General features: G+C 35.4%; 1 protein-coding gene across 1 annotated transcript; it reads right to left on the bottom strand.

The window, feature by feature from the left end:
* Positions 1-5,323: 5,323 nt before the first annotated feature.
* Positions 5,324-13,654, bottom strand: LOC124300730 (ras-related protein Rac1). The gene is made up of 3 exons (XM_046755065.1): positions 13,497-13,654; positions 12,324-12,711; positions 5,324-7,250 (listed from the first exon to the last, which is right to left on the bottom strand). The coding sequence occupies exons 1-3, from the start codon at positions 13,529-13,531 to the stop codon at positions 7,095-7,097; spliced, it is 579 nt and encodes a 192-aa protein (XP_046611021.1). The 5' UTR covers positions 13,532-13,654; the 3' UTR covers positions 5,324-7,094.
* Between the last annotated feature and the right edge of the window lie 74 nt (positions 13,655-13,728).

Below are 13,728 nucleotides of genomic sequence, written 5' to 3'. Positions count from 1 at the left end.
GGAGAGAAAAAACGAATGGAAGAGAGAAAATTTCCAGAGCCGGTCGTTTTTTTCCTTCTTTCCTTTTGTTTTTTTTTTTTTACTGAACCCACCCTTTTTGTAGTGGGGGTAACCCAGAAGAGAACAAATAATTGAAACAATAAAATTCCGAGAGTGAATCGATTTGTTCCCCGTTTTTGGCGCCTCTTTTTTAATAAGGAAAAGTTTTGACAGTAATGAAAAATAGAGATTACTAAAAACAAATGTATTTATTTTTTAATAACACCGGCCCACAAAAAAAAAAAGTGGTCTGTACTTTTGACCGGACCTACCTATCTTTATGTATTTTGACGCACTGAATCCGAATCTGAAGTCAGTTTTGCCCGTACACCCTCAAAATTTTGAGTAAATTGCAAAAAACCATAAATATCGCCAAAAATTAGCAGTTTTGGTAAGAAAAAAAAAAAATGGGTGCGTGTATTATACTTATGTACGCGCGTGAGATGTTATACTTCTTTGGCATCATTAAAAAATACACAACATGTCAAAATCTTCTGTCACACAATGATAAAGAAAAGAAGTATGTAATAAAAAACAATAAAACAAATAACGGATGTCTTACATTATATTTAAATAATCTATTAAATTTTTGTCACGAACTTTTTATTAAATGTTCTATTAAATTTATTTCTTTATTTTGTAAATATTAAAAAACCAATAATAAATATTCAACATTGATAATTTAATAATATTTAGTATTAATTATATTAAATAATGATATTTTAATTTATATCAATAAATAATACATACGGATAACTAACCTCAATTATATTGGAGCACTTGAAAAAGTATTTTAGCACAATTTTTTCACTAATATTCACAAATAGTAAATAATATTAATCCAAATATTCAATTTAAATCACTACTGAATATATTTTATTGCCACATATATAATTCGCACTTGTATGAAAATAAAACACGTGTTGTGACTGTAAAAACTAAAACCATGTGGATAAATATTATAAATAAATATGAAAACAGTGATCAGAGGCGACAAGCGTACCAACATTAGCTTTTTTTCGAGACGTAGTGAATTCGGTTGAGTGGGCAACTTCATCCTGTTAATTTTGTGTTACAGTGATGCGCGCGCATCTTGAAATTTCACTCTCATCAGTTTTTCATAACGCGCCTAAAGAAGTATAACTTCAAAAAAAAAAATAAAGAGAGTGAACTGCGATCGAACCCGTGTCCCGCATCACTCCATCCTCATGTTTTTTTTTTTTTCTTTTGAGGAGGAAACCATATTTATTTAGATGAACAATAAATGTACAATATTTACAATGTTGCGCTTGTAATTATCTTAGTTTATGTAACTCCGGCTGAAATTTTAAGCTCAATCTAACATTTTGTTTTACATTAAGTGGTTAACTTATTTTTTAGTGTTTTGTTTAAGACTTGAATGCAGTATCATAGCAAAGGCAGCAGTAATTAACTTAAATACAGGAAAACTTCGCGCAAAAACCTGTGATTGAAAACTCATCCTCATGTGGTATCCACTCAGCCACACCACAGCTACGTCCGTGAGCGCGCGTTTGCTCGGTATGTTTATGGAGCTTGCTTGGAATTCGCTGATGCTTCTCTGGAAGATTCAGTTCGAGAAAAAAAAAATTTCCCCCAACCACTTGCCCATTGCACATTTCGCATAAATGTTATCGAGCTGGCTTCGTATATTTTTCCATAGACTGCGTGTACAAATATTCGAGAACACCAGGCGTCACCTATTTTCATATCAATAAAAAAATAATATATATTAAAAAAAAAAAAAGTATTCGGGCTGGGAGTAGTTAATTAATTTGGTTCAGCGTCCGCTAATTGAATCCAAGATTTATCAAATCTGGAGATACTTTTATTCGCTGACATTCATAACTGAAACAAAAAAAATCCCAATTCTTGCATTCCTGGAAACATCTGTGCGAGCGGGGACAAGGATGCGATTGGCAACCACTTGCTCGAGCAACCGAGTGTATCTATATATACACGATTGTGGGCCACCTTCGGTGCATGGCCGCCTGGTGTCAGGTCGGAAATGGGCCACCTTCGGTGCGTGGCCGCCTAGGTGTCACGTCGACGCTCCAACTTAGCTGGTATCACGAAAAGCCGAGCGTTGGAGATCTCCCTACTCTTCTCTGGAATCACTATCTGTCTCAACCATCGATAGTGCAAGCGACAAACGTCGCCACTTAACGTTATCGATAGTACTCGGTAAAAAGTTGCAGAATCCGGCTACAGGCGCATTGATAAATGTCGATAGATTTTCAGCAAATTTGACAACGTCGCAGATATTATCATTAAAAATCTAGTAACTTCGGATAGATTATTTGTAAAGGCAAACAAAATCTGTATTTTTGCCGTGATCTTTCCTCGCGTTGTATAAAAATACTTCTCTCCGATTTATCAAAAATGGAAAAAAATGGAACAGTGCAAGTATACTGAGCCCTCTTCATAAGTCTATTTCTCAGCATCGAAAGAGCTAATTACATATTAATATTTAATCCATTCTACGGCGAATAAAAAATGAACTTGTTACTTTTTACATTAAAAAGCTATCGAGAGATTTGATTAAACACTATTATTCAATTAACCCTTACGATATATTATAAATGGACTTGTATATTTGGAAAGATATTAAGGATTGAGTCAACGTAACCTTAAAAGTATGTTTTTGAATTTTATACAATTACTTGGATAATGAACACCGTTTTATAGAGAACGTTAAAACGATTATATTATTGTGCTGAAAAAAATAATTGCTTGTTAAAGTGGATCTTCATATTCACTTGCATGACGAAGTTTTCAATCCTTTTTAAATCTGAATACTATTTTGAAGGCGAGAGAAAAATTCACGCGCAACACATTGACACGTTGTTGCACCAATATTATCGTCCACTGTGGCACTGATTATCGTTACGCCTTAGCGAGACTTCCATATCCGTCGCTAGCCGACCGATAATTATCGTAAGCTAACGATGCGAACTAGCGGCAAATATCGTTAACTGCGTCTTACAGAATCACCACTAGCGACAATTGTCGATAGGAGGCGGCGTTAACGATAGCGATAATCGTCGCTAAAGAGTTACGGAATCCCGCTACAGCTCCCTGACACTCACCACTGCTCGTATACTAAAAAATTGTACGCGTTTTGTCCCCGTTTTTTAGTTCCTCTACGTGGCGCTAGTAGACTTCTGACACGCTCGCTGCCCTCGCTGACCACGCGCAAGCTCATCAGATAACTACTAGCGCTACTAGCGGTGGAGACTGGCAGCAGAATCTAGGGACATTTCGCGAACCACTTTTAGCAGCTTGTGTCAGGGGGCTGGTTTTGACCACGGTCTTACATACAGGTCTGGCAACGAAGCCAATTTTCTACAGAGCGGCGTGGTTCTCTTGTTGTCCGTGGTTTTTAGTGTTCGAAATAGCCATGTCGCGGCGTTGCTATCTAGGGATGTACGTGGGGTAGGGATGAAAATGTGCCACTAATAATATTATTATTATGTTGGCGCTGCATTGCGCACGCGTTGATTATCCATCCCTCGATCACAACGCCGGCCTGGTGGCCACAAAGTGAGATAAATAACCGGCCGTGAAATGAACCATCCCCACTACCTTCGTTGCCAGACCTGTATGTAAGACCGTGGTTTTGACCTATTTCACAGTCTCGGACACTAATGCCATCGCCGTGGTCCCTCTAGCGATGCAGGGTTCGAACTTCCCGTGTTCGCTGTACCTGTCCTTTATTTTATTGATAGTCTCTACAGTCCAGGGTGGATTGCCATGGCTGTCGATCAGGCTCGGGATCCTCGGGATTCACAATTACACGACGGGATCATGGATTATAATGATGCCAAGTGTGAGGTCGTGTCACCGTCGCTGAATCCCTAAATGCTACGAGATTACTCCCTAATTTGTCGGCCAAGGAAACAACCGCGTATAGTTCATAAGTGTCGAATGCACGAATAATAATAATATATTTTACAAAAATAAGCTGATTTGGATAACAAAATGGATATAAAAAAAAGGACACAAAAATAAATTTAGTTTTACAATAATCGCAAAGCTGTCTCTACTATCGCCTTCTCTTCCCTTTTTTCTAAATTATTGAATTTTCGCAATTGAGTTTCGTTTTTTGAAACTCACGTTTCTTCTGAGTATGATTAAATTGATCGCTTTTGACTCGAATTTATCTTAGTTTAATTGCTGCTCCTAACCACTATCCTTGAGTCAGGCCAACTCTTTGCTCGACACTGCTCCAATCGATCATCTATGTGTCAAGTCAGCTCTCTGCTCGGACACTGCTGATTATTGCTGCTCAGCGTGGTCCTTACATAGTTGGTTTAATCCCTCGGTGTGTCGCCTCGTCGTACGTAGAAATTATCCCGTTCACGTTAGGTTGGTCCTTCTAAGTGGTTCGATCATGCGTGTACTCTGTTACATGTATTACGGGTAACCGATGCGTTGCAATATATATATATATATATATATATATATATATATTGCAACGCATCGGTTACCCGTAATACATGTAACAGAGTACACGCATGATCGAACCACTTAGAAGGACCAACCTAACGTGAACGGGATAAATTCCCAATTGACCACTGATCTGCATAGTATCTGGATAGAGCAGGACATAGGAATTACAGGGACAATGGATATAGATATAATACATACATATCTATATATATATATATATATATATATATATATATATATATAGATATGTATGTATTATATATATATATATATATATATATATATAGATATGTATGTATTATATCTATATCCATTGTCCCTGTAATTCCTATGTCCTGCTCTATCCAGATACTATGCAGATCAGTGGTCAATTGGGAATTTCAGCAAGCGTCGTTCTACCGCAACTGTCCAGAAATGAGATACTTTACGTATGCTCCGCAAGTTTTGAAAACTCAACTTTTTAAGCATGTTGGAGACAAACTTGTCAATTTCCATGACTTTAGCTCACAAATTATACATAAATTTAAAACAGAACTTATTTTCATCCATATCTTCTGAGGTATCTCAAACTTGACTATGAATAATATTTACCTAATTTTAAATTGTACATTTACTAAAAATGTCTGTCTTTCGAGATTATTTTACTCAAATTCCGAACATTTTCACTCTAGCAGCTCGGCTGCTAAAGCTGTTGTCCTTGATGGCATATGTCTATGTATGTAATGTATGTCTACGCGTGTGCAATACACATTTTCCATTGAAAGCTTAAAACCATTGAATTAAAGTAAGTGAGTATGGGAAGAAGAATAACATGTAATAAACACCCATTTAATAAAGCCAATTTAGTTACGGCAACGGTTTCTTCGAATTCTAATAACTCGTTCTTATCCTGTCGTAACCTTGCATGTAATTTACAACTGCTACACGATCATCTATTACAATTGGTACAAGATGTGATAGAGACCTGGGCATTTTGTTTACTATAAAAACAAGCAACGTGTATTTTAGATTCGTTTAGTAGCTAATACATTACGATAATAATAGGAATAAGTTTTCACGTCAGCAATTATATACAATTAGAATGTGATTTTATCTACATTCAATTTCACATTTTCTCTCTCTCTCTCCCTCCCTGCCCCTCACACGCACTCGCGCACTCTCTCTTTCTCTGACTTTCTCTACTTCCCTCCCTCGCATGCTCTCTTTCTACCTTTTTTTATTCTCTGACACCACTAAACACTTGTAATTTATTATTAACCTGAAATTGATTTGTTCTGTAATTATTACAAGCTGTTATTACAGTTAATTACAGAGTTCGCAATAAAACATTGTTTATTACAAAAAAAATTATTTGAATTCTTAATAATAGTCAATTTCAACCAAATTCAACACAAGTTTGTAACGTTAAGAATATCATAGTTTACTGTGCAACATACAGTCATATAATTTTCCAATCAAGACAAAGAGAATCGCACGTTTTAGCTTTTTGCACTTTACACGCGTCAAATAGTGTTAATTAATAGACAAACCTTTCGATGGAATATTATACCTGGATGAATTCAGAATTTTATCTACTGATTGCCAAGCGCTTTTTCACTCTTCGTAAAGTGCAGTACAAAAAATGTCCTTGCTACTGACTTTTGAGATGTGTCTGTATATTATGGTCTGTCAATACTTTTTCTTTGTCGTTAGTCAAAGCCTTTATCAATCATAAGCAAGTGTCGGCCCAAATTTTACTACAATAATGTTGAATGTACATGTGAACCTCAAAAAGAGTCATAAAGTAGAAATTATTGGACTCACGCGAAATGATTTGATCATAAGCACAGAGGCTGGTAATGGGTGGGTGGGTAGTTAGAGGTGTGTTGGAGACAGCAATGGCATTTGTTTATCATTATGTAATGTTATTAAAATCGCGTATACGTAAAATCTATATATCTATAATTTTTGTGGTATGTATAATATAATAATAGTAGGGTTAATTTTTTTCATCATTTATATATAATTATTAATAATATACTCTAATATACTGTACACAATCAGTTTGGTTCCTTCTACATCCCTCTTGTCTCATAAGCCAAGCCACCATAATCCAAGCTGTTCTCACATCCTTAACTGTGTTCATCACGCATAGCTATAACGCTTTACTCATTTGATTTCTGTAATGGTTGTCCGCATATTATCAAAACTATTTCACAACATAATATAATGAATAAAGAGAAAATCCGAATACAAACTATGCCATAGAAAAGCAACAAAGATCATCATTACCCTCTGAAAATGCTATTGTCTTTTACTAATGAATTGTGAAATTTAGTTGGCTATATCTTTTTATAACTATCTATCCATAGGTATAGTACGTGTGTGTTTGGATAAAGCTACAATGTGCAGCTACACACCGCTTTGTGCATTTTGAACTTGTGCTAGCTGCAGTGGTGACTGCTACGTACGTCCAACATTTCTTGTTAGCATTGTCTGTTTGAAGATGGTCTGTACGCTGTGCGGAACAAACAGATGGAGAGAGGGATGGAAAAACAAAGTGGATATATAGGTATATATACTGCCATTGGTTGAAACAATTAATATTATAGCAGAAAACATCTGCGTCTTGGCTTGGGATGGATAGGTGGACAGAGAACGGCACGTATCGCTTCATCAAACACAGTCTTCAAGCCTTTCTGCGTCAGGGCTGAACACTCTAGGTACTTGACAGCTCCAATTTCCTTAGCCATTGCTAAACCCTGTTAAAATAAACAGTGATATGGGTAAATACAATATAATTTTTTATATTATGTACATATGTACTTTTTACTGTGGTTATTCTTAACCCTAGAACGACAGACTGAGGAGGATATCCCCCCAGGCGGCCTTTAAACTACCCAGTTGGCAAGTGACATTGTTCTAAAACTAGAGTCAAGTCGGTAGCGCTTTCAATTTTTCACCCGTGGTGACAGTAAATAGATGTAAAGCTTGCGTGGAGTAAATATCCATCCCAGTCTGTCGTTTATAAAAGTTATGTTGCACTAATTTGATTTTTTGTTGCTAAAATACATGTATTCCACATTATTAAGCTATTTGAACATAAATAGTTGTATATATCATTTACAGACAGGATTTTCATAGATTACGATCCATTGTATATTGGCAGAAGAGAAACAAAATAATAAATAAATTACCTTTTTTCATAATATATATTGTAGTTTGCAACTAGAAAAGTATACTACGAAAACAATATATTATGGACCTTTCATTAAGTTTTTCCATATTTCAGATCTCCGAATTTTTTGATTTTCAGTCTCAAATAAGTATACTTTTTCAATAGAACATAGCGACGAATTTTTTTTTTACGTCTTATGTATCCTCCCCAAAACCGCGTTTCAAATTTGACAATGGGTTAATTACAAAACAAGATATGAATTTCTGATTGAAAAATTACGTTTTTACTATTATTCGGCACTTTTTTTTATTTAAATGAATTTTTCACCTATTAAACTTCAATGAAACTAACCTTGCTATGTGTCATCCTTTTCCTTATTAGGAAAGAAAAGATTCATCACTCACAAGTCTCATTATTCCTCTAGGAACGATTTTACAAACAAGAAGCGCTTGTGGTGGATATTCACCCCAGTCTATCGTTTAAAGGTACAAAAATGAACTGCAGTTCTAAGATTAAAAAAGCTATGCCAACCAAGCTTTCCATAATCTCAGATTGCCAAGCAACAAAACCTGACACAGTTTCACACGTATTTGTGAAACCACAGTTGTCAGTGACATTCTGTAAATTCGTATGAACAAACCTGTTAGTAAAATTTTAATCCTGTGATCCATTTGTGATAAGAGGATGCCGAGTTATTTGTGTATATTGTTTTGGATAAAAAATAAAGTTTACGTTGTTTCAATCTTTTACGCAGGGAAGAGTTTCCGCATTATCTCATTTGTACAGACATAATTTCTGATCCGAAATAATATACAATTGAATCTGAGATCCTGTTATGGATAATAGATATACGTACAAATAACAGTTGACACTGGAATAGTACGGTATTTCGTCCACTTTGGACCAAAGGAATACTTTGAAGGAATTGGGATATCTCTGCGGAATTCATGGAAACATAGTCTTAATGCAGCAGCTAACTGATTTTCTAGCTCGTCTGTCAATATTTTTTCAATGCAAACACAATCCATACATGTCTGGATGGGGTGATCAAATAAAGTTTAACTATAATCCGATGCTTATATAAAGTAACACTAAAAACGCTGACCTGAATTAGCTGGATAGTCCGGATGCCTGAAAAAGTGGTAGCTATATAAAGAGTTTTTTGCAGTCTACGTAACTTGCTTTCGACAATTTGCTAGCACCGAAATTGACTTGCATTTTATGCAAACGTGCATATTTTGATCAAACAAATTCCACCTAATTTTCGCAATTCATTACTGAGCTTTCATTCATGCGTCACATTCCTAATGCAGGGAATTTTTTTCATACGTATCGAATGTTTTTCATTGGTAGATTGAAGCTCACACGCTGAAAATCCCTGTTGAGGCTGATACTACAGTTTTTCCTAGAGAATTATCAAAGGAAGATTATGGATGTCAAGATGTAGAAATACGAGAATATAGTGAAAATGTGAAAAATAGAATGATTAGCTCGGGAATTTAGAATTCGTTGAGAATTTTAGATTTCCTAAAGATCGAATTTTTGTTTGCTTTACAAAATCGCTTCTACTGAGAAGAAATTCAATTGTTAAGAATATTTGAATTTTCTGCAATAGCTATATAAAACATATGCCAATTAAACAGTACATTATATAACAAGGAAATAAAATCGAGTAATCACCAGAGGAAATAAGCGGTTTTATTCCTGTACTTCCGACTTAACTGTGGCCACTTTATTGACTTGAAAAGTGGTTAGCCCATTAGCAAGAGAAGAGCACTACTTTTTTCTCACAAATGCGGGAATCGAGAACTTTTCACCCAGGAATGTAGGGAAAAAGGTATAAGTGGTAATCATACGTTAATTTTGATGATGCAGAAGCTAGCCACCGGTAACGAGCCGCTGATTCACAAAAATGTCATATGCATAGTGATATTCAGGGAAAAATCACTCAAATCAATGTTGTGATAACGTTTCTAATACTTATGTATTGATTTCAATAATTTGATCATGAAAAACAATATGTATACTAACTTTCAGTGAATTGATGGTTTGCCATTGGCGGCTAGCTTCAGGTGCATCTACTTTTGTTCTGCTTTACACATCAATAAAGTAGCCATATAGAATTGAGTCGGGAATAAATATTTTTAATTCATTGTAGCAAGGAGACTCAAGTGGTAATAACATCTAATTAAAAGAAAAATCTGAAAATACAAGAACTCACACAAAATCCTACGAAAATTTTGTTTTCTTGTGAAGTTCCAGTTTTCAAAATTTACCTGAACACTAGTGAAATTCTATTTTTATACAAGAAAGTTTCCACCAATATGTTGTAGACAAAAATATTATCAAATAAGTTTGCTATGCTATTTGGAAAATTTTCTGATATGTCTGAATTTCGTAATATTAGTGTGAGCTCGCTACACACTATAAAGTGCAGCAAGTGAATAGCGCTACAAGTTTGTGTCAAATAATGCTGCGTGGATTAAGATCATGTGTAATCTGAAGCAGTCTGAAGCATGAAGCATGTCAAAAAGTATCTTCTCATTTACACTTTATGACTTTGCAAGGTATTCCAGCCCGTGAATAAAAACTTTCTAATTACTTACAAAAAAAATATACCCAACAACATATAGATTTTTATCTTTATTCAAGATTGCAAATACCTGGATTAAAATTCTTTTCGAATAGACACTGCTAGTTTAAACGATTTGGTTTTAGCAAAGCAAGGTATCCTGTGAGGTAGGGGTGAGTAGGGTAATGAGAGCCTGCGGATAATGAAAGCTGTGTCAAAATGCACTTTTCCAATGCTCGTATTTATGCAAACAGCCTTTGAGTATCTTCGTGAACATCCGACAAATATGTCCTCTCACGGGCGCCCCTGTAGAATCCCGCGTTTAGTTGCACGATACAATTGTGTTTTTCGCTTCATGCTTATAAAAAGTACAAAATTTCAACGTTCCGGCAAAGCATTAAAATGCATAATTACTATATTGTATTTACAACTGCTGTATCACCATATATATCTAATTTAAGGTGTCACTTTTGAAATTGCAATAAAAAACAGGATGATATAATTTTTTTATTTTCAATTCGATGTTATGCGGGTAATGGGAGCTATATGATATTGTTATCAAATATTTATTTTTACTTATTATCAGATCAATGACTATTTAGGCAAATGAGATTACAGCGTTTTGAAAGAGGATTAGACTTCTGTCAGACTTACTGAAATTAATGGCTCCCATTTGACATATAGAACACTAAATGGCTCCCATTTCCCAAAATGTCGCGTAATGGGAGCGAATGACATATCTTAGGTCAAAAATCTTTTTAACCAAATATTCTCTTACTTAAAGATATTTCGCAAATTTTCCGGTAGCCAGATAAGTAAAGCTTAAATTCGTAATTAATCAACAAACAAATTATATAAATTATGAGTGGTACTATGACAATTTTTCCTCTAAACGCGTTATTGCATCAATGTTACATAATGTAGTTTGTCAAGATATTTCGATCAAGTAACTGATAGAAAATGAGGGTACTGGCACACTGTACTAAGTATGCAATTTGTGAAATAATATTTTTTTTTAATTTCTTTGAAATTTCTTAAAAAAATACAAATTTTCTGACTTCTACCAGTTATTCAATTACTACAGAATAGCTTGATTTATAGGGGGAAATCCTCCAGTGCCGGACGCATAAGGTTATTCGTTAATAAAATCATAACCCATGTAAAAACATAATGGTTTTTATTGTTATGTTCATCTTTCGAGTATTTTGAATGATATGGTAACTTTGTGAATTGTTATTTAACGTTAAACTAAGTAAGAAATATTATTGTATTTAGTAGTAAAAACCAGTAAGTCAGAAAAGTGGTACCTAGTAGCGGACACCGATAGTACGAATGGAAAGCAATGATTAATAAATCTTGCAATGGTCACAAATATATTGGTCAGAGAACTTTGGAATATCTGAGCACACCTCATGCGCTAGTTCTTTGAAATTTCAGCACTTTATAATACTTTTTGGTACTGCAAATTTCAGTGCAGCTTCTCTACCTGTTTTATTTCCACCTAAGTTTTTTTGAACTGCCTTTTTCATGTTTTCTTTGGGAAATTTTCACTTTTTAAGTATTTTTGATTGGTTACTCATGGTAAGATATCACTAAAACCAGTAAGAGCAAGTTTTGTATAAATTACAAAAATATGAGAAAAAAATGGATATCTGGAACTGGGGGACAAATCAAGTATCCGGTATTAGGGACCTGTAAAGCATGCCTGAATGATAAATTATGTGCTTGTTCACAATATATCAAGTTTCATTGAACATTGTTTGAAAGAATACATACCAACAAATATCCCAGAGGAAAATCAAAACAACAGAACGACTAATTCTTCAAAATATACACATGTGAAAATTAGGTGCGACGCAAATTTATCCGGACTTAAACATGAACTAACTCTCAGCAATGCACGAATGCACGCTACATTTATTGCATATGTTCGAATCACGCAAGAAAACTGTAGATACTGTTTTGACTTTGGAATATACTAAGTGTGTCCGGTACTAGGTGCTGTCCGGCGTTACGGGACTTCTCCATACCTTATTTGCAGACTTCGTCACTACCCTGTTGAATAAGAAAAAAGATCTGATATACCTGAGGGTAAGTGATTGGTGCCAGCTTTTTGTCCTTGAGTCGTTCGATGGTTTCCTTGTCTTCGCGTAAGTCAAGTTTGGTACCAACTAAGATGATTGGAGTGGTCGGGCAATGATGACGGACTTCAGGATACCATTTGGCTCTCACATTTTCAAAACTAGCAGGATTTACCAGCGAGAAGCATATCAAAAAGACATCGGTCTGTGGGTAGGAAAGTGGCCTGAGCCTATCGTAATCCTCTTGACCAGCCGTATCCCAAAGGCCCAGATTTATCGGTTTACCATCCACCATGACGTTTGCAGAATAGTTGTCGAATACCGTTGGGATATATTCACCAGGAAATGCATTTGTTGTGTAGCTAATCAGCAAGCACGTTTTACCCACGGCCCTGTTTGAAAATTGTAACATTCAGTACTGATTTCGAACAGATGCTTCAATAATTGGAAATACTAAGTTTTCATTTGATTAATTTTAAACGTTTTTCATTGCAATTTGAATAGCGCACACAAAAGAGAAACAGTGATTAGTACTGCTAATGACAGTTAGTACTAGAGACGGTACTGAGTGGATATTTTCTAAATTTAACATAGTCCAATTGTGATTTCACTAGAATCATGTCCACTGATGAAAATTTTTAATGATTAATGAAAAGAATTGGGACCAAAACATGGTTTTGGATGTAGTAGGAGAACTACCTCTGAAGAGTTTGAAAAAATGTTAATGATGTCATACATTTTTATTGGGTTAGCTCTATTCGGGCACAGATTAAAGAGCATGATTTTTACCGTATATCGTATAACAGAGAGATTGGAAGGCATGTGGGTAAAGGAATCCGTTGAGATTCATATTGCAGAAGAAAGGGGAGGTGTGTGATCTAATTGCAAGGAAAAAGTAGCCCTCAGATTTCGTGCATTAACGTTCGATAGTTGAAAATCCCGATTTCTTTCTCTAGTCAACACAACTAGTTGCGTTGCAATTGTTTCACAGGAGATCAAAGGTCTGAACATTTTGAGGAACAGCCTTTACGATGACACGACGATGACCATTGACCACACACCAAGAAGATAGTGTCAGAAAAGCATCTCTTTTTATCCCCTAACTCGTTTTTGTTACGCATAGCAGGTCTCGACCAGAACGTGATTATAGTATTTGAAACCTGTAGGACCAACTCACCCGTCGCCGACCACAACACACTTGATCGCTTGCATTATCACGGATAATCTGTGGAATAAATCGCAAGAAACGAAGGAGAAATGTAACCGAGACTAGATCACTAGACCACACGTAAAGGGCGGGGAGACAGCCACGGGAGATACACTATGTACTGCCGGAGTATTTTGATAACTCTGCATCACAGTCATGTATATTAGTCGGATATATTTAATTATTTCTGAAAAGAATAGTA

This window comes from Neodiprion virginianus, chromosome 3 (assembly GCF_021901495.1).
Source record: "Neodiprion virginianus isolate iyNeoVirg1 chromosome 3, iyNeoVirg1.1, whole genome shotgun sequence".
In the NCBI taxonomy this organism is placed as follows: domain Eukaryota; kingdom Metazoa; phylum Arthropoda; class Insecta; order Hymenoptera; family Diprionidae; genus Neodiprion; species Neodiprion virginianus.
The sequence above is the reverse complement of the archived record's forward strand: the minus strand, read 5'-3'. Positions and strand labels throughout refer to the sequence as shown.

What these genes read in the sequence shown, in the direction of transcription:
- LOC124300730 (XM_046755065.1), bottom strand. Translation starts at nt 13,531, where the DNA reads ATGCAAGCGATCAAGTGTGTTGTGGTCGGCGACGG. An exon ending in TGTGTTGTGGTCGGCGACGG is followed by an intron (nt 12,712 to 13,496) that starts GTGAGTTGGTCC and finishes ATTTTCAAACAG; the next exon opens with GGCCGTGGGTAAAACGTGCT. An exon ending in CACCAATCACTTACCCTCAG is followed by an intron (nt 7,251 to 12,323) that starts GTATATCAGATC and finishes TTATTTTAACAG; the next exon opens with GGTTTAGCAATGGCTAAGGA.